Source organism: Anticarsia gemmatalis, chromosome 28 (genome assembly GCF_050436995.1).
Source record: "Anticarsia gemmatalis isolate Benzon Research Colony breed Stoneville strain chromosome 28, ilAntGemm2 primary, whole genome shotgun sequence".
Taxonomy (NCBI): Eukaryota; Metazoa; Arthropoda; class Insecta; order Lepidoptera; family Erebidae; genus Anticarsia; species Anticarsia gemmatalis.
The window spans coordinates 1,444,266-1,466,864 of NC_134772.1; the positions used below are offsets into that span (position 1 = coordinate 1,444,266).

At 38.0% G+C, this 22,599-nt stretch overlaps 1 protein-coding gene across 1 annotated transcript; it reads left to right on the top strand.

Moving 5' to 3' along the window:
* Positions 1–212: 212 nt before the first annotated feature.
* On the top strand, positions 213–22,040 carry LOC142984848 (organic cation transporter protein-like). The gene is made up of 14 exons (XM_076132697.1): positions 213–366; positions 11,753–11,920; positions 12,953–13,166; positions 13,698–13,878; positions 14,439–14,568; positions 15,577–15,705; positions 16,042–16,234; positions 16,590–16,695; positions 17,474–17,639; positions 18,898–18,979; positions 19,490–19,569; positions 20,049–20,224; positions 20,717–20,889; positions 21,841–22,040. Exons 2-14 carry the CDS (start codon positions 11,833–11,835, stop codon positions 21,881–21,883), a joined length of 1,761 nt encoding a protein of 586 aa, XP_075988812.1. The 5' UTR covers positions 213–366; positions 11,753–11,832; the 3' UTR covers positions 21,884–22,040.
* Positions 22,041–22,599: the final 559 nt, after the last annotated feature.

Below are 22,599 nucleotides of genomic sequence, written 5' to 3' on the forward strand. Positions count from 1 at the left end.
ATCGATCCGCGTGGCTGTTACTATGGCACGATAACTAAAAATAAAATATTTCATAAGTTCATATCATGTGACATTAAATTTCCTTATACAGCTAAAGTAACGAATTACCTCTATAAAAAACAAACACCCGCTATATAGAGCTAGTTACTAAATAAATCACCAAATAGATTATTTTATATTTCTTCAAATAGCATGAGTAAATACTAAAGAGTATAAACAATAAGTTTTAATCGCGTACGGCACAGACGTTCATTCATTCAGCCGCGAGCTGCTGCCGCCGATACACGTTTCCAAACGTGTGTCATTTCTAAGTTCATATTTTGTCTGTGGTCATCGCGTCTTTGGCGGGAAAAACGAAAAATTGTTGTAAGTATTTTAAATTGTTATTTACATTACAGTCAACTTGGGTAACTTTGAATCATTTGGGTAACATTGACAGTGGGAATTTCAACTAGTTTCGATTATTTTTTCATATGAAACCAACACAATTGATAAAAGTTTGCAAAACTAGAATAAACCTTTATCAATTGTGTTGAAAAATAAATCGAAACTAGTTCAAGTTCCCACTGTCAATCTTACCCAAATGATTCAAAGTTACCTAAATTGACCTTAATTAAAAGGTGTAATTATATGTATGTACGAGACATAAAATTACGCTTTTTTCTTCATAGAGTTACGTAGAGACCAAAGAACGCCACATGGTACCATCATCCCTGCATTCGTTTTTTTGCCTCATTCACATCCATACATCTTGTCATAGTTGTCATACAGGACCGCCGGTTACGAGTACTATAATAGGTACACTAAAGACATATTATTTTCATAATAGAATTGAAAAGAAATAATGCTATTATCAGGCCTTTACGTATTTTTTCATTTCGTGGATAATTTTTACCTTAGTTTATGTTTTTATCGCAATAACAAACATTTTTATTGTACGTTGCGTGTTTTGCAATAAAAATATGTTGTTACATTACGAAATGCATTTTTATACAGAAATGTTGGTTAAAATATACCATTGGAAGGAAATTATAACTATAAGTATCTTATAACTATTTTAGTCAATATAAAAGTTATATACTAATTAATGGCTGAACCAAGTTTCGTAAAAAAATGTTGAACAGTTTTCAACTGAATTGAATACTGAATTTGACGGGTATTAACCCAAAAATTTAGTTGCGGGCATGTGCTGATTTTTAACTACAAGATCACGGATTCAATTCCTGTCCCAGCCCAATCATTATTCACTTAATATTAAAAACTATCCGTCTTATTTATAAACACACTATAAACCTATTTTAGTTAAAAAGCTACTATAATATGTTTTCTCTCTTTCATTTCGCTAAAGAGTGAAAGAAACAAAACACTTTATAAGCCTTTCATAACTTCATATATTTTTATGAATAAGGGGGTATTTATATTAGTACAATATAACCTAATGTTTGTTAAATGTATAGATTAATTACAATACTGTCTATCTAATTAACATACACAGATTATATCAGTGATAGCTGACCCGCGCAACTTCGCTTGCGTCACATAAGAGAATGGGTCAAAATTTTCCCGGTTTTTGTAACATTTTTTACTGGTACTCTGCTCCTATGGGTCGTAGCGTGATGATATATAGCCTATAGCCTTCCTCGATAAATGGGCTATCTAACTGAAAGCATTTTTCAAATCGGACCCGTAGTTCCTGAGATTAGCGCGTTCAAACAAACAAACAAACTCTTCAGCTTTATAATATTAGTATAAATGTTCTTTGAAAAGGTCAGGTGCTTACTCGTAAGCAATGATAATGTATAACAACATGTATGTATGTGAATGAAGCAAAATATATTTGTAGAGACATTACATATAACAGCCGCGCTGATCAATCTCTCCGGTTAAGTCACGCTTGCCGAGGTTGTTCTGTGGATGGGTGACTATCTTATACATAACGAGTTCTTCCGTGTATGAAGGCACGTTAAATTGTGGGTCCCAGCTGTCATTTTCGAAGATCTTTGACAGTCGTTAACAGTAGTCCGAAACTTGAAAGTCTGACAACCAGTCTTACCGACGGGTATCGTGTTATAACCCAACTGTGTTGTGGAGGTCAGATAGACAGTCGCTCCATGTAAATTCAACTGCATCCGGTGAGACTGGAAGCCGACTCTAACATAGTTTGCAGGAAAGGATAAGTTGATATATCTAATATATAAAATTCTCGCGTCACAGTTTTCGTTGCCATACTCCTCCGAAACGGCTTGACCGATTTTGATGAAATTTTTTGTGCTTATCCGGTATCTATGAGAATCGGCCAACATCTATTTTTCATACTCCTAAGTGACACTTTTTTTAATTTATTTATAGGGCAAAACAACGTTTGCCGGGTCAGCTAGTGTATTATATAAAGTAGAAGTAGCGCTATTTAGTCTCAAATAGGGATTGCACGTTTGGCGCAGTGGTTAACGTGGTCACATCGCCGCAAAAACCGTAGCGCCGCGTGTGGTGAGTTCTAATTCCATGAAGGTCAAATTTTTGTGTGATGAGCACGAGTTTCTATTCTAAGTTTTAATAGTAATTAACCTATTCGATACATATTGTTTCATGTATGTGTTAAATGTCTGGTAATAGGTATACGTCATTATAAAATGAGTATTTTAAAATATTATTTTCTTCAGTAGTTTTCCACTGAAACGGCGGTCAAAAGCCACGTGGTTATAAATAAAATCAATGGCCAGTTGTCTATTTATAACTCAAAATAATATAAATTCATCATGGGAGTGTATTTGTTGATAGTATCATCGCAATATTGATTGCTGGTACAAGGCCAAGTTTTTATAGACCGCTTATGGCACAGTCGGTAGTATATCTTACTGCTATAGGCCCATTTCAAACGTGCGAACTAAGTCATGTCATTATATCGGAGTCTCTCGCTCGCACTTACAGATTGTCCTATTCCTGTCATTCTTTTGATCTAACTAATATTAGGTCGGGGAAAAAGTCTTTTCGCATGTATGTATGAACTTGTGACAAAATCTCTTTGGCTTCAAGAATCACATATGAGTACACGGTTCATTAGGTTTCTTTCACTCGTGAGGTACCCAAATATCGAGCTTTTTTGTGTAGAGAAAAGATTTTATTACAAGTTCATACATACTGTAATGCGAAAAAACTTTTTCCCCGACCTAATCTACTATATAAAAATAAGTCGGGTTTTCCTTCCTGACGCTATAACTCCAGAACGCACGAACCGATTTCCACGGTTTTGGATTCGTTGGAAAGGTCTCGAGCTCCGCGAGGTTTATAGCAAAGAAAATTCAGGAAAAAATTCAACAGAAAGACGAAAAAACAGAGAAAATCATTTTTCTCATACAGCGCCATCTCTGATACATAGCATGTACTACATACCAATATTTGTATCGTATTTCTTTTAATATTTTTATTTGACAGCTACTCATTGTAGATGGTGCCGGTGCGTGATATATTGTTTGACAGAGAATTTCATGTGAAAAAACGGTATTGTGTTCAAAAAAGTAAAAAATATAAGTTATTCGTTTCCTAACATTTTAATTGGAAACCAACAAATCAATTACGTGTATTGTGCAGATTTTTATTCGATTTCAACAGCAGTCATTTTGTCTTTAAGGTGGTAAGTTAAACTGTGTAAATTATGTGGATCGTGCATTTGAGGTTAAATTCACTACTCTGTCCATAGTCCAAAATGCCTAGAGGACGACGTGCGAACATCGGCCGCCGCACAAGACATGCAAGCCAGCAACAAGTGTATTCACAGAACTTAAGCGAAGTAAGACAAAATATAATAAGAGAAAATGCCCGATTAAGACAGCGCGTGAGCACACGAAGATCATTGGCATCATACAATCGCTTGGCATTCCAATATGATCCCACTGCGAACTACAGTAATGATGAAAATTTAGATATTGGACCAATGACGACTGTATGCCGATATTGTAATGCGTTAAAGTTTAAAAGAGAAACGGCTGGATTGTGTTGCGCAAGTGGAAAAGTCAAACTGGATCCATTACTTACACCACCACAGCCACTGAAACAATTGTTCGATGGAAGTGATCACGATTCCTACCATTTTCTTCAACACATCCTTGAATACAATAACTGCTTTCGCATGACTTCCTTTGGAGCTAATATCATTCGAGAAGGCGGCTTTATGCCGACTTGCAAGGTAAAAGATACAACACACAGAACCAATCACTCACACTAACAAAATGAATTGCAACAATAAAAACTACATATACACCAAACACTACACCATCACACGATCAGAAGTTACACCGTATTCTTCAACAAATGATTGTTTGCAATTACAGATACAAGGACAAATATATCATTTGCATGGTTCAATGGTGCCATCACCGGATGAGCCGCATCAATTTCTGCAAATATATTTTATTTCGTCGATGGTGGATCAGCTGAATGTGCGTTGCAATATACAGGGAACACAACAGTTAAAGAGACGAATTATAGAACAGTTGCAAGCATTTTTTCACGCTAATAACGCTGTGGTTAATATGTTCAAAACAGCATTGGAACAAATGCCATCGGATACGCACAAATTTGTCATAAGAGCGGATTGTACCCCAACAGGTGAACACGTGCGAAGATTCAATGCACCCACCGTTAATGATGTTGCTGCAATTATTGTTGGCGATCCAACTAAATCGCGAGACATTGTCGTTCAGCGAAGAAGCAATATCATGCATCGTGTAAACGAGACACATCGTTTGTACGATGCGTTACAATATCCAATCATTTATTGGCAAGGGCAAGACGGATACGACATCACGTTGAAGATGGTCGATCCAATTACAGGTAAAATATTCACACACTAATTATATTGCTATTATTGGTTTCTATTAACAATTCATTTAATTTTGCATTTTCAGGTGTATCAACGAATAAAAATCTAAGCGCAATGAATTACTATGCGTATCGTTTGATGATTCGTACACATGAGGAGAATGTCATTCTGAAGTGCCGTCGGCTATTCCAGCAATTCGCTGTCGACATGTATGTCAAAGTCGAGACCGAACGTTTAGCGTTCATCCGATACAATCAGGCAAAGCTACGATCTGAGGACTATATACACTTGCGTGATGCTATTCATTCAGATGGCGATGTTCAGAATGTTGGACGTCTGACGATTCTTCCATCATCATATATCGGAAGCCCACGCCACATGCACGAATACGCTCAAGACGCTATGACGTACGTGCGAAATTATGGAACTCCGGATTTGTTTATTACGTTCACTTGCAATCCGAAGTGGATGGAAATTGAACGTGAGATGGAACCGGGACAAAAACCGCAAGATCGCCATGACATAATCGCCAGAGTATTTCAGCAAAAACTCAAGGTTATGATGGATGTGCTTACTAAGTATCGAGTTTTTGGTGACACACGTTGTTATATGTACTCGGTGGAATGGCAGAAGCGTGGACTACCGCATGCTCATATCCTAATTTGGTTGCTGAACAAATTACATTCAAATGAAGTGGATGACATCATATCAGCTGAAATTCCTGATCCAGTCACTGATCCCCATCTACACGACATTGTGACGACGCAGATGGTGCATGGACCGTGCGGTGCTTTGAATCCATTATCGCCTTGCATGGCTGATGGAAAGTGCACAAAACGATATCCGCGACCGTTAGTTGCTGAAACAGTCACAGGGCACGATGGATATCCAGTTTATCGTCGGCGTTCAAAAGAAGATAATGGTCGAACTATTAAAGTCAAAGTTCAAAATCAAGAGATTGAGATCGGAAATGAATTCATTGTACCATATTGCCCGCTGCTATCACGAATTTTCGAAACACATGCAAACGTTGAGAGTTGTCATTCGGCCAAATCAATCAAATATTTGTGCAAGTACGTCACAAAAGGCAGCGACATGGCTGTGTTTGGTATTGCGTCGGAAAATGCGAATGACGAAATCAGCAACTTCCAAATGGGCAGATACGTCAGTACTAATGAAGCACTGTGGCGATTATTGTCATTTCAAATTCATGAAAGATATCCCACAGTTGTACATTTAGCAGTGCATTTGGAAAATGGCCAAAGAGTTTACTTCACTGAGGCTAATGCCGCACAACGAGCTGAGAGACCACCATCGACAACATTGACTAGCTTCTTTTCAATGTGTGAAACAGATCCATTCGCAGCGACGCTGATGTACGTTGAAATGCCCAAGTATTACACTTGGAATCAATCAACAAAGAAATTCCAACGTCGCAAACAAGGCACCCCAGTTCCAGATTGGCCACAGGTGTTTTCCTCTGATGCACTAGGTCGTATGTATACTGTTCATCCTAGAAATGATGAATGTTTTTATTTGCGACTGCTGTTGGTAAATGTACGTGGACCAAAATCATTTGCGCATTTGAAAACTGTGAATGGCCACCAATGCCAAACATATCGAGAAGCATGTCAACTATTGGGTTTGCTGGAGAACGATTCTCATTGGGATTTAACACTTGCCGATTCAGTTGTTTCATCAAATGCGTACCAAATACGAACGCTGTTCGCAATTATCATCACCACATGTTTTCCTTCACAACCAATGCAGTTATGGAACAAATACAAAGACGACATATGTGAAGATATCTTGCATCGTTTGCGCATTCAAACGAATAATCCTGACATGCAAATAACCGATGAAATCTACAATGAAGGATTGATTCTGATTGAGGATCAATGCTTGACTATTGCAAACAAGCTACTGATTGAAGTAGGAATGATTGCGCCAAATCGATCGATGCACGATGCATTCAACCAAGAATTAAATCGAGAGCTGCAATACAATGTTGATACATTTCAGGAATTTGTTCAAAATAATGTGCCGTTACTGAATGAACAGCAAAAACAAGTATACGAAACATTAATACAAGCGGTGGACAATAATACTGGTGGTCTATTCTTCCTGGACGCACCTGGAGGGACAGGGAAAACATTTGTCATTTCATTGATTTTGGCCACTATTCGATCAAGATGTGACATAGCTTTGGCGTTAGCATCATCTGGAATTGCGGCGACTCTTCTAGATGGCGGTCGTACTGCACATTCTGCGCTTAAGTTGCCACTCAATTTAAACACAATTGATACTCCAACATGCAATATTTCCCGATCCAGTGCAATGGCAAAATTGTTGATGCAATGCAAGCTCATTGTTTGGGATGAGTGCACAATGGCACATAAGAAATCACTTGAAGCACTTAACTTGACACTGAAGGATCTTCGGCGAAATAACAACATCTTTGGCGGCTTGATGATATTGTTGGCAGGCGATTTCAGGCAGACTTTGCCAGTAATTCCCCGTGGAACGCCTGCAGATGAATTGAATGCTTGCCTGAAGGCATCACCTTTATGGAATAACGTAAAAACATTATCGCTAACCATTAATATGAGAGTTCAACTTCAAAATGATCAAAGTGCTGCACAATTTTCCAAACATTTGTTAGCTGTTGGAAATGGAAAAGTCCCAGTTGATGCGACATCTGGATTAATTACTCTTACCAACGACTTTTGTCGATTTGTAGACTCTCAATTAGCTCTTATTGAAAATGTTTTTCCAAACATTAGTGAGAATTATCAGAATTATGCTTGGTTAAGTGAACGAGCAATTCTTGCCGCAAAGAATAATGATGTACACGCACTGAATTTCACCATTCAATCAAAAATAGCAGGCGATTTGGTGACATACAAATCCGTTGATTCTATAACAAATCTCGATGAAGTAGTAAATTATCCGACGGAGTTTTTGAACTCTCTGGAGTTACCAGGATTTCCACCACATAACTTGCAACTCAAAGTTGGTACAGTTATTATGATATTGCGTAATTTGAATCCACCGCGACTTTGCAACGGTACTCGACTTGCGGTAAAAAGACTTATGTCGAATTTGATTGAGGCAACCATCATTAACGGAAAGTACGCAGGTGAAAATGTATGTATTCCTCGAATACCAATGATTCCGACCGATCTTCCGTTTGACTTCAAACGATTACAATTTCCAGTTCGCCTTGCGTTCGCAATGACAATTAACAAGTCGCAAGGCCAATCGCTTAGTGTTTGCGGGATAAATTTAGAGAATCATTGTTTTTCACATGGACAGTTATACGTTGCGTGTTCACGAGTTGGTAAACCATCCGCTTTGTTTGTGTTAACGTCAGACCAAAAAACAAAAAATGTGGTTTACCAAAGAGCACTTCAATGAATCTTCGAATAATTTGCGGACACGTATAACGCTTCGATTCAGTATTTACTTTGGATTCACTTTCATATACTTAGAGAAGTTCAACTAAATGACACTTCATTTTTGTATTCAAAATGAATTCATTACTGTTGTGAAATGCAATATTTTTTTCCTTTTCAAATATAAAACATAAAAAAATGTTTCTTCATCTCTTAATCACAAAACGAAATGTTACATAAAACGAAGCCATTTGGTGGCGAAACGGAGTTCGCCGGGTTTGCTAGTAATATTATAAATGCGAAAGTTTGTGAGTATGTATGGATGTTTATTTCTCCTTCACGAAAATACTACTAAATCGGTTACGATGAAATTTGGTTTGTAAGTAGCTGAAGACCCAGAATAACACATAGGCTTTTTATCCCGGAGTTCCCGAGGGATCGGGATTTACACGGGAAGAGTTTCCACGCGGACGAAGTCGCGGCCACTAGTTATGTCATAGTTATGTCAGTAATCTAAGATTAGATCAGATAAGAATTTGCGTCGGGAGATCGTGGGTTCGATTCACACACGGACCAATTATTTGTGCGATCCACAAACAGTCGTTTCGGGTTTGGTTTGGTTTGTACGTTTGTAAAAATCCCCGCGACACGAGAGCAATTCTTAGTACGGGAGTTGTAAAAGTAATATAAATAGGCGTCATATATGTATGTATGTTGTCATCAACTTAGAGACGAGTCTCAAATCGTTCAACAAACAAGCATATAATGTACATAATGTACATAAATGGCGACAGTAAATAGCAGAGCAAATATTTGAACATCTCATTCGCGTTATAAAGATGGATTTGTAAACCTTATTACCGTTTGTAAATTACATTATGGATGTTTTTCTGACGTCATAGTAGTGCATTGAAAAATATTCCTCAATAAAGAAGCTAATTTTTTATCTTTAATAAAACTACTTCACTGTCTGACATATGACATCTGTCAAAGGTGACTGACTGACATAGTGATCTATCAACGCACAGCTCAAACCACTGGACGGATTAGCCTGAAATTTGTCATGCTGGTAGATGTTGTGACGTAGGCATCCGCTTAGAAAGGATTTTGATCTATTCTACTTCCAAGGGGATAAAATAGGGGATAAAACTTTGTATGAAGATTCTATCCTAAGTCATAAACCACGCGGACGAAGTCGCGGGTAAAAGCTAGTCTTCTATATAAATAAAAATTTAATTACTAAAATCTACGCGCATAACTGTCAAACAACTAATCCAAATTGTATAATTCTTTTTTAATGTTTAATAACTGTCGGGACAAGGTTTGTATGGGATCGATGGGATCAACATTCAAATTAATTCAATCAAATCAGCATATTCTTAAACTCCTCAAATTTAAACTTATTTGCCACTAACAGTGCGTGGGTTCGATTCCCACACGGAACAAATATTTGTGCCATCCACCAAAAGTTATTTCGGGTCTGGTTGTACTTTGTGTCCGATGTTTGTATGTTTGTAAGCGTCCCCGCGATACAAGAGCAATTCTTAGTGCGGAAGTTATCTATAAAAAAATATATTTATTTTTAGGTACAATTAAGACCTATTCTAGGCTTCAAATCTATTACTGCAGTAGAAATACGTATTACGCATAATATTGCGCCATTGGGTAAATTAATTACATTTAAACATAATTAAATGTTTACTAAAACTTGCGTCATCCAGTGATAAGCGGTATTATGCGGTTTTTTCTAGTTAATACCGGACTGATAAGAATGTTGATTCTGTCATTCATGTTGCTCTTAAGAAATAATAAGGTTCACTACCAGTCAAATCAGCTACCCTTTAAGAAATGTAAAACACATTTTAGTATAGAAATACGACGTAGTGACGTCATAGTTTTGTTGACATAAACCATACATCAAAACTATTTATCTACACATATTTTCTCTTATAGAGTAGGTCTGAGAATTGACCAATATCTATTTTAAATCCCCCAGAGTGAAACTTTTTTTGATGACTAATGATAATGATGAGAATTTTCCCAGAAGATTAAATGATAAAAATGAGTTAAAGTAGAATTTTCCGGGAACTTTTCATGGTGATGACATCACATGGTAGAATTTTTCCTGGTAGATTTCATGATTGTTATGTCACGTGGTTGAATTTTCCCGGAAGTTTTCATGATTGTTATGTGACATTGTTATGTCACATGGTAGAATTTTCCCAGAAGTTGTCCTGATGAGAGGTCACATGGTAGAATTTCCCCGAATGATTTCATGATAAAGATGAGTTATGGTAGAATTTTCCGGGAAATTTCATGGTGATGACATCACATGGTAGAATTTTCCGGGAACTTTTCATGGTGATGACGTCACATGGTATAATTTTCCCGGAGGATTTCATGATGATGACGTCACATGGTAGAATTTTCCTGGTATTTTCGGGATGACGATGTCACATAGTAGACTTTTCCTGGTAGATTTCATATAGAGGAGACCTTCCCGGGTAGATTTCATGGTGATATTAATATGTCACATGGTAATAAAACTCAAAGATTACTGACTGACAAAATGATCTATCAACGCACAGCCCAAACCATTGGCCGGATCGGGCTGAAATGAAATGATGAATGAAAAGATTTTGATCAATTCTACCCCCAATAGATACTTTTTTCTATGGGAAACTTTTTCACGCGGACACAGTCGTGTAGGCGGAAGCTAGTGTATGTATATAAAAATGAATCCCTATGTCCCTTGGTCTCGCCATCACGCGTGAACGGCTGGACCGATCGTTTGCGGGGTCAGCTAGTAAATTATAACAATATACAAATGTAAACACAAGTCGTTAAAAATCAATGATGTTATGCGTTTTGCGCCGTATGTCTCAAACTCGGTTACTTGAGTTCATTCACCTGGGTTCGGCAACATATTAGTAGGTATATTGTTTTTTTTTAGAAAACTAGTAGTGGATTTAAATCTTCTATACTAATATTATAAAATTATAGAGGCTATCCAACAGTAAAATAGTTTTCAGTAAATAGACTATCCAACAGTTATATTTTTTTTTTATTCGCATCAGTAGTTCCTGAGATTAGTGCGTTAAAACAAACAAACAAACTCTTCAGCTTTATAATATTAGTATATATAATAATCCAAGTTAACAAAAGGATTTTTTTTACTCCGGGAATTTTAGTAAACGTACGGAATCGCCGGTAGAAGATAGTTATATTATATTAACTGCACGTTTGGCGCAGTGGTTTAAGCGGTCACCTCGCCGCAACAACTGTAGCGCCGCGTGTGGTAGGTTCGAATCCCACTCGGGACAAATCTTTGTGTGATGAGCACGAGTATTTGTTCTGAGCCTGGGTGTTAATCTATGTATCTATATAAGTATGTATTTAGAAGTATATAAGTACGTTTATCAGTTATTTAGCTACCATAGTACAAGCTCTGCGTAGTTTGGAATCAAATGAGCGTGTGTGAGTTGTCCAATAATATTTATAATATTTATTTATTATAGTTTGTATTTTTCTTTTACAGCCCAGCGCTCGCACTTCCAGTCTCAGTAACCAGTAAAACGTCGGGTAAAGTGTCTTTTAAGGATAAAACGCTCTTCGAAGATGGAATCACATGAGAAGACCATGAACACAGGGTCCGGCCAAGACCCTCACAGGACTGATGACATGGAACTTAAGACGGGAGAGCCGGGTAAGAAATTTTAGCTTTTTGGATTAGAAATGCATTTTTAATGAACATGTAGTGGTATGATAGTAGCGCGATTTTCTTTCCTATAGTCGGTGCTGTGGATTAGCGAGCGTTTGGCATTTATTATTATTTTTTTATAGTGTAAAACCTTTAAAACCTTCTTCTTCTTCGCGTTCGTGTACTTTGGATAGCCCTTTACTCATTGTCTGACTTTTAAAGACTTTAGTTCAATGCATATGTGTTTTGAGCGCGTTTTGACATGAGCGTAGTTTGACATGCGTGTAGTTTGACATGAGTGCAATTTGACATGGGCGTAGTTTGACATGAGTGTTTTTTGACATAGGTGTAGTTTGACGTGAGTGTTTTTTGACATAGGTGTAGTTTGACATGAGTGTTTTTTGACATAGGTGTAGTTTGACGTGAGTGTTTTTTGACATAGGTGTAGTTTGACGTGAGTGTTTTTTGACATAGGTGTAGTTTGACATGAGTGTTTTTTGACATAGGTGTAGTTTGACATGAGTGTTTTTTGACATAGGTGTAGTTTGACATGAGTGTTTTTTGACATAGGTGTAGTTTGACATGAGTGTTTTTTGACATAGGTGTAGTTTGACGTGAGTGTTTTTTGACATAGGTGTAGTTTGACATGAGTGTTTTTTGACATAGGTGTAGTTTGACATGAGTGTTTTTTGACATAGGTGTAGTTTGACATGAGTGTTTTTTGACATAGGTGTAGTTTGACATGAGTGTTTTTTGACATAGGTGTAGTTTGACGTGAGTGTTTTTTGACATAGGTGTAGTTTGACATGAGTGTTTTTTGACATAGGTGTAGTTTGACATGAGTGTTTTTTGACATAGGTGTAGTTTGACGTGAGTGTTGTTTGACATGCGTTTTTATGACAAGTGTTATTTGACATGCGTGAAATTTGACATGCGTGCAGTTTGACTTGCGCGTACAATACCTCAAAAATACTCTAACAATCATACTGAAAGGTATTTTAATCGTAAATCTAGCTTAATACTTCCTAATTTTTTTAGCCAACGGTGTGCCGAAATCGCAGCTCAAAGATCTAGACGACTTATTCCCGTATATCGGAGACTTCGGCTGGTACCAGCGCTACCTGTTCCTCATGATGATACCGTACTCCTTCTTCTTCGCCTTCGTGTACTTCGGACAGATCTTCATGACCGTGGTCCCTGAGGAGTACTGGTGTGAGGTACCGGAGCTGAGGAACTTGACTGTTGAAGAAAGGTATGTGGATCCTCGATGTTATCCTAAAGTTTCAATTCTTTAAAGATCTTTATAGAGCCTAAACTGACTCGAAAGTGCTTGTATAGCGCAATATTAAACATATTTTAGAAGTAAACTAAATAAAAATCGTAAGTTTTCCTCTTTAAAATTCACTACCCGTTCCGTTTACGAGTGATAAGTTGGCACCTCGCAGGTTCGAACCCGAGACAACACACCAATGACTTTTCGAAGTTATGTGTGTATTAGAAATAATTATCACATGCTCCAACGGTGAAGGAAGACATCGTGAGGAAACCTTGCATGCCCAAATGTTTAATACGTTTAATGATGGCATGCAAAGTCCCCAACCCGCACTTGGCCAGCGTGGTAGACTCAAGGCCTAACCCCTCCCCCTCGTTTAGGAGGAGACCCTTGCCCTGCAGTGGGATAGTAACGGGCTAAAAAATGCTTCACAAGAGTTAAAAATAATCATTAGTTCTTAAAATAACAAAACTGTTAAACAATTTTTTACAAAACTTTATTTTTTTCTAGGCGCCATCTATCAATACCATTAAACAACAACAAATACGACAGATGCTCGGTCTACGACGTCGACTGGGCGTCTGTGCTCAACAGTGGCATCAAGGAACCGAACCCACAGTGGACGGTGAAGAAGTGCGACCGATGGGAGTTCAACTACAGCGATGTGCCTTATGAGACGATTGCTTCGCAGGTAAATAGATTCTATTTATTTACTTATTTAAAGGTAAATCAACAGGTTATATATTATGTGTTTATAAATAAAAAACAGACCAATTAAATAGATCTGAATTTATTATATAAAGTAAAATCCGTGGCGCAATGGTTTAGGTCGTCAGTTCGTCACGCCGCTACCATTGCCATGGTAGGCCATGGGTTCGATTCCCACACACAACAATTATTTGTGCGATCAACAAATCCTCTTCCGTTACTGGGTGACTGACTGGTGGACAACGCACAGCCAAAACTACAGATCGTAGAAATTTGAAATTTGCTATGAAGATTACTTAGGAAGTGTAGAGGAGCATTAAGAGAGGATTTTCGGAAATTCCCCTCCGAAGGAAATGTGTAGAAATTTGTCAGCTAGCTAGTTTATCTATAAGTATGTATTTAGAAGTATATAAGTATGTTTATCAGTTATTTGGTTACCATAGTACAAGCTCTGCTTAGTTTGGAATCAAATGACCGTGTGTGAGATGTCCAATGATATTTAATAATTTGTCCGTGAAAGATATTTCTCTTTTCTTTTTGCAGCAAGGGTGGGTGTGTGACAGAGACAGCTATGCAGCTACAGCACAATGCGTGTTCTTCTGCGGTGCTATTCTAGGAGGACTGATCTTTGGATGGATAGCTGATAAATACGGCAGGATTCCTGCTTTAGTTGGTGAGTAAATAATCTTCTAAATACACAATTTAAAAATAAAATATAGAAGTAATAAAGACAAGTCGCTGAAAAGTCTCACCTTGAAATAATAACCAATCAGATTAAATTCCCGAAAAGGAGAGGAGATTTCGTCCACTCCCTATTGGTCCATGTCGTTTTGACTGCCCCCGTAGCGCAGTGGTTTAGGTCGCCACGCCGCTACCATTGCGTCGGGAGGTCGTGGGCTCGATTCCCACACAGAACAGTTATTTGTGCGAGCCACAAAAAGTTGTTTCGGGTCTGGTTGTACTTTGTGTCCGTTGTTTGTATCTGTCACAAGAGCAATTCTTAGTGCTGGGCTTTTTCAAAAACATAAAAGGGTTTTTCCTACTAGTGGGTAGGGACCTGCAGAATCTTCGGCGCCGCTTTGACTGCGACGTTATGTTAGTCGGTGTGAAATAAGTGACTTAAGACCCAAAGTTTTACAACTAAACGTTTACGCCAAACGTTTAGAACATGTGTCCTTAGGCGCTGTCTCCACGGGCGAGAGAATCGCGACGAGTCCGCCCTTGTATCGTCGGACAATCTCCACGAACGAGCGATAATTCCGCCGCGTATCGTCGCGAGTCGTAACGGAATCGCAGAGATTCCGCGGCGGCTCGTAACGGTATTCCCGCGTTTTCCTTGTTTAAAAAGCTTCTCGAAACAAGAGGCAACATTGAAAATAAATGACGCTGCATTTGACAGCGCGCTCGCTGCGCGCTCGTCGCGATCACGTGACGGACCCGCTGCTTGTCGCGGCCGACTAGCGACGATGTATTGACGTTTCGCACGCTCGTTGCCACTCGTCGTATCGCGGCGATATTATCGCCGTGTGGAGACGGTTCCATAGAGAGTGTATACAAATACGTGGCACGACGATAATATCGCCGCGATTCTCTCGCTCGTGGAGACAGCGCCACATGTTAAGATCAGTCTAAAACACATGTCATCAACAAAGTAGCACTGATCCTACTATTATTATTTCAGGAGCGAATCTGGCAGGTTTTGCCGGTGGAGTGGGTACAGCATTCACTAATTCATTCTGGTCGTTCTGCCTCTGCCGGTTCATCGTTGGACTCGCATATGACAACTGCTTTGTTGTAATGTATATTGTTGGTGAGTTTATTTTAAAATAAATTGACCATATTTCTGTGCAGTATTGAAAAAGGGTTTATATCCGATTTTGTCGAAAATTAGTTAAGAAATAAGAGTGCAATTATTTCCGCTCTTTCAATATTTTAAGTGTACGTTAACACCTTTTGCAGATTGTTAACTTGCTCATTTTTAATGATAAACAATATCTATTTTTGCCAATCGATAGAGCATTTTTTCATAGAGTCAAACCCTTTTCTGGAAATGATGAGTCATTTTCAACAATATAAAGAGCATAACCCTAATAACTTAATAAACAGTGAATGAACAACATCATTAATCTTCAATTTTGTTCCCCAGTCCTAGAATACGTGGGTCCAAAATGGCGTACCTTCGTAGCCAACATGTGTATAGCGACTTACTTCACATTGGCCGCCTGCATGCTGCCCTGGATAGCACTGGGAGTGAACGAGTGGAGGAACTACACTCTGCTCATTAGTGTGCCGCTGCTGCTGGCTGCTATCACACCCTGGCTCGTACCGGAGAGCGCTAGGTGAACACCCATCTTATTCTCAACCTCAGCTAAGTTACTTAACCTTGACAGTGCAGCTGCTACTATAGCCATCCAAAATTACAGATATAGTCTTTTTCTAAATACACCCATCTAGGTCCTAAAGCATCGTTACTTAACTTCAAGACCTCATTCGATGGTCAGCCATCCACATCGTGATCGCATTAAAACTACTGTACTTTAGTGGGTGTAACGCTGGAATAAAGTTTCTTAAAATGGTCACCCATCTACTTCTAAACCTCGTACACGTTGCTTAACACCACTGATGTCAATGCTGATTTTCCATACGTCTATCACTACTCACTATAATCTTAATATTAAAATGTAATTGTTTCAGATGGCTGATAGCCCAGGGTAGGATAGATGAAGCTATGAAAATCCTGAAAAACTTTGAAAGATGGAACCGAAAGAAGATACCTGATCATATTGTGAAAGAATTTCAAGTAAGTCCCAGTCAATATTAGCCGCAATAACCGTAGCGCAGCGCTGCGTGTGGTGGGTTCCAATCCCACCTGGGACAATTTTTTGTGTGATGAGCACGAGTATCTGCTCTGAGCACAATATAAGTATTAGGTCGAGGAAAAAGTCTTTTCGCATTATAGTATGTATGAACTTGTAATAAAATCTCTTTGGCTTCAAGAATCACAAATGAGTACACGGTTCATTAGGTTTCTTTCAGTGAATATTTATCACTAACAACCATATACATTAACAACCAGGCTCAGAACAAATACTCGTGCTCATCACACAAAGATTTATCCCGGGTGGGATAAATATAAAAATATATATTCCAAGTGATGTCGCCAAGTGTATAACTAAAGGGTTTTGTCATTCGTTAGCTTTCTTCGAAAACAATTCGTGGGCATATGTCAAAAATACAATTTGATGACGCGTTTTTTATGATTTTAGGATAAAATAAAAAAGTATGCAGCAAAAAGCATTTCATCACTATGTAACAAAATGCTTTCTGCATACAGCAATAAATAGGCAATGAAAATCTTTATTTCCATGAATGTTTCTATAATTAATTAATGTCTTATTTAGGACGTAACGGTTGATAGCCTACCCCTGTGGTAGGACCTACATCACAAACAATAATCAAATCCATTAGTTTTTTTTTATCGAATGCTAGTGCTCCTCCCTAGGTTTCGTTTAGCGTTTCTACTTTTGACTGCAACATGGCAAAGCCCCCTGTTCACAATAACTTACTTTCTTTTGCAGGAAACAGCTACAGAAATAGCAAAAGCGGAACAAGAGTTGAAACAGTATAGTGTGATAGATCTGGTGCGTACTCCTCGCTTACGAAGACACACTATACTGCTGCTATTTATATGGATGTGCATCGCCATGGTCTTCGATGGCCATGTCAGGAATGTGGGGACACTAGGTAACTATATTCACTGTCTCTTTCACACACATACTGAGAAATAGAGACGGCGAGACTGGAAAAGGAAATGTGAGAGCAAGGTATGATCTAGGTTAAGCAACGACGCTAAGGTCGAGATTCAGATGGGGCGCCTAAAACAAAAGTAAAATTTCTTATGTAAAGTTAAGCTACATAACTAAGGTCGGTATTAGGATGGGTGACCAGCAGCTTATAGAAAACTTTGTAATCTGAACGACTATAAACGAAGTTAAGCAAGATTACTAATAAGACGAGTAGCCCAATAGATAACTATGAAAGTTAAGCAAGTTGCTAAGGTAAGTTTTTAGATGGGCGAACGGGAATGACTGTCTAAAGCGAACGCCATTAAAATTACACATGAAGTTAAGCAACACCAGCAAGGTAGAATCTTTGATGGGTGATCGTTATATCAGCATGTAAGTATTAAGAAGCTCGGTAGTAGTTGAAACAGTACAGTGTGATAAACCTGGTGCGTACTCCTCGACTACGAAGACACACTATACTGCTGCTAGCTATATGGATGTGCATCGCCATGGTGTTCGATGGCCATGTCAGGAATGTGGGCACACTAGGTATGGCAACACCACCTTTCTTATAAATATTTCATGAAACTTTAATAAATATCATTAACATTTAATCAATGTTGCAATAAAATACGTTTTGCCATATATAGTTTGCAACAAATTACATTTTTGTAACATGTAGAGCAACATTGCAACAAATTACATATTTATAACATGTGCCAACTTGCTAAGAACTGTACTATTTAATTATTTTGCTACATATTGCAAACAATTTGCGATCACTTTTAAAATAGAAAACGAATTTTTAATAATATTCTTTACGTTAAATTAAATGTATTATGACATACTAGCCCCGCGCAACTTCGCTTGCGTCACATAAGAGAATCATAATTTTCCCCGTTTTTGTAACATTTTTCACTGGTACTCTGCTTCTATTGGTAGTAGCGTGATGATATATATATAGCCTATAACCTTCCTCGATAAATGGGCTATCTAACACTGAAAGATTTTTTTAAATCGGACCAGTAGTTCCTGAGATTAGCGCGTTCAAACAAACAAACAAACAAACAAACTCTTCAGTTTTATAATATTATGGCCAATGTCACATTTTTTTGCAAATTTAACAGTTAAAACAAAATATCCATAGGAAACGAATGCCTATTGTCACGTACTCAAAAAATATAATATTTAATTAAAAACATGTTTATTGTTCCCAGGTCTGGACATGTTTGTAACATTCAGCGTGGCTACGTTCACTGAATTCCCAGCTGATGTTCTCCTCATCATGATTCTAGATGTGTAAGTATTCTTACAAGACTTACCCCCGGTTTCTGATGTACATTTAGCGGTAGTTTATCTATTCAATATCGTTTAAATAAATTTAAATTTAACCCATTAATGTCCCACTGCTGGGCAAGGGTCTCCTCCCGTAATGAGGGAGGGGTTAGGCCCTGAGTCCACCACGCTGGCCAAGTGCGGGTTGGGGACTTTGCATGCCCTCAATAAATGTATTAAACAAATTTTAGGCATGCAAGGTTTCCTCACGATGTTTTATTCACCGTTGGAGCATGTGATAATTATTTCTAATACACACATAACTTCGAAAAGTCATTGGTGTGTTGCCTCGGGTTCGAACCTCGAAACTCATACAAAAAAACGCTATTGAATAGATAAACTACCGCTAAATGTACTCAGAAACCGGGCATAAGGGGTGCAAGTTCTCTAGGCCAAACCTCTCCCTCATTCCGAGGGGAGAACCTTGCCCAGCAGTGGGACAGCAATAGGACAAATTTACTTTCTTTGTTACAGTGTCGGTCGACGCTGGCTTGCATTTGGGTCAATGGTGATCAGTGGGATATTCAGTTTATTGGCTACAACAGCACCTATTGGTAAGTTTTCACTGCAGGTTAAGCGTTTCTATAACCAAAGTTCTACTTATATATTCTTTATTTTTTAAAGACTACTCCCGCACTATAAGTGTGTTTAAATGACTTTTTACAAACAACAGACACAAAACACTATCAGACTCGAAACAATTATTTGTGGATTGCATAAATATTTGTTCCATGTGGCAGTCAAACCCACGACCTCTCCACTGGTTGTGGCGTGGCAACCACCTTAACCACTGCCGTCGAATATTTAAGTTATTGAATTACTTTTCTTCAAGCCAACCAAAAATTATATCAGTTTTGTAAACGCATTTGAAATTTTACCTTAAGAGGAAAACCGTATCATTTGATCTCTACCACTTGTGATTGGTAAAACCTTTCTTTCTATGAAAAGTTACATACATAAAAATACGACATGAACCTACAATAACCATTTAAACCCCCAAAAACCCGTTTTAAAACCCCATATTCTTTTACAGGTATAGCATCAGCATCCCTCGCCATAGTCGGTCGTTTCGCAGTGAACATTTCATACAACATCGGCATGCAATACGCGGCTGAACTACTTCCGACCGTTGTACGAGCACAGGGCCTCGCTGTTATACATATTAGTGGATATATAGCTACGATACTAACACCTTATATAGTTTATTTGGTAAGTAAATTAGTGATATAAATGTTTGCCAACATGTTGTCCAACTTGTTTGCCAATCCGCGTATTCAATACGCTAGGCGCACTTAGTTTCTAAACTAAACTACTTCTCAACGAGCTCGCCAATAAGCACATCCAACTTGCTAGCTAGCTTATTTTTTACATTATTATTGCAACACATCGGAACTATATAATATGCTCATACACCATGCATCAAATCATTTATAATTGATAAATGATAAAAGCAACATGCTTACACAAGCGACTGACCAAGTCGGTCACTTTGCTGTAATAATATCATACAAAATGTCGTCCAATTTGCTCGCCGGCATATACGTCCAACATATTAATTATCCAACGCATTGTCTATAATGCTCAAATATTCATCCAACATGCTGGCCAACATGCTGGCCAACAATCATATACATATTCAATACGTTCTTTTCCTTGCTCTACCAACATATACCTATCCTAAAACAAAATCATTCCTTCCAGGCAACAGTAGCCCGTGAAATACCACTTCTAATCCTAGGAGCGCTCGGCATAGTCGGTGGTTGTCTATGCCTCTTCCTGCCTGAGTCTATGGGTAAAGACATGCCACAGACAATACAAGATGGAGAAAATTATGGGAGGGAACAGAAGTTTTGGGACTTTCCTTGTTGCAGCAGGTAATTTATTTAAATCTATACTAATAGTTTTGAGTTTGTTTGAACGCACTAATCTCAGGAACTACTGGGCCGATTTGAAAAATTATTTCAGTGTTAGATGGTCCATTTATCGAGGAAGGCTATAGGCTATATATCATTACGCTACGACCAATAGGAGCAGAGTAGGAATAAGTAATGTTACAAAAACTGAGAAATATTTGGCCCATTCTCTCTTATGTGACGCAAGCGAAGTTGCGCGGGTCATAAAAAATAAATGAATTCTTTGTGTCCGTTGTTTGTATGTTTGTAAAAGTCCTCGCGACACAAGAGCAATTCTTAGTGCGGGAGTTGTCTTTTGTAAAGAAAATATTGGATAATGTTTCTTTTATATGTTTGTAACTGTCGGGCCGTGGTTTGTAAGGGATTCAAAATTCCCACGAGAATTGAATCAACGGGATAAAATTGTACTATACCCGGGTGAAGTCGGGCCAGTCTGCTAGTTTGTTTAAATAAAAAAATACCATCAAAATGTAGGTATGTCCGTGCGTAATTTAAGAATGACTACACCAAAATGGATAATTTATCTTTCAATGTGTTTTCAGGACATAGTTTGTTTGGGATTATTCCCTCCTTCATACCGAGAGGAGACCTTTGCCCACCAGTGTTATATAAACTAACTAGCTGACCCGCGCAACTTCGCTTGCGTCACATAAAAGAATCATAACTTTCCCCGTTTTTGTAACATTTTTCACTGGTACTCTGCTCCTATTGGTAGTAGCGTGATGATATATATATATAGCCTATAACCTTCCTCGATAAATGGGCTATCTAACACTGAAAGAATTTTTCGAATCGGACCAGTAGTTCCTGAGATTAGCGCGTTCAAACAAACAATCAAACAAACAAACAAACTCTTCAGCTTTATAATATTAAAGTATAGATTACGATTACAATTTATGTTATTTCTTTCAGAAAGAAGACGTACATCGCAAAGAAAGAAGAAGGAAAATTCTAGAAGGAGAGAAGAATTATGTTTGAAAAATGTAGAATTTAGGAAAAACGTTAATATTGTACTTATTGTAATAACGTTAAATATGATATCGAGTTACTAATTGCAATGTACTATGTACTTATTTAATTATTAATAAAATATATTTGAAAAAAAATGGTTATATTTGGATTTTAATTACAGCAAATCTTTTCATGAAAAGATTTCCCGTGGTAAAGCGTATGCTACAGATATATAGCCTATAGCCTTCCTCGATAAATGGGCTACCTAACACTGAAAGAATTTTTCAAATTGGACCCGTATTTCCTGATATTAGCGCGTTCAAACAATCAAACAAACTCTTCAGCTTTATAACATTAGTATAGATTTGAGTACCAAATTTTATTTGAATGCATTGAATATTTTTTGCGAGATCAACACACACACAAACACAGAAACTTTTTAGCAAAATAAAGACTTGCCATTTCTGGAACTCACATCTTCTGCACAGACTCTTAAAATTACGCATTTTTCCCATAAAGGCACTTGCTACGATCCTTACAAACTTCCCTTACCTCATTCACAGCCATACATCTTGTCATATAGGACCGCCGGTGACGAGTGGGTAATACGAACTTGACCTTTTTTCAAATATAATATAGGTACAAGCTAAGATACTAGCCTAGCTTTCTTCCAAACTACGTTGGAGTCGGCTTCCAGTCTCACTGGATGCAGCTGAATAT

What these genes read in the sequence shown, in the direction of transcription:
- LOC142984848 (XM_076132697.1), top strand. Translation starts at nt 11,833, where the DNA reads ATGGAATCACATGAGAAGACCATGAACACAGGGTCCGGCCAAGACCCT. An exon ending in GGCTACAACAGCACCTATTG is followed by an intron (nt 19,570 to 20,048) that starts GTAAGTTTTCAC and finishes ATTCTTTTACAG; the next exon opens with GTATAGCATCAGCATCCCTC. An exon ending in GACTTTCCTTGTTGCAGCAG is followed by an intron (nt 20,890 to 21,840) that starts GTAATTTATTTA and finishes TATTTCTTTCAG; the next exon opens with AAAGAAGACGTACATCGCAA.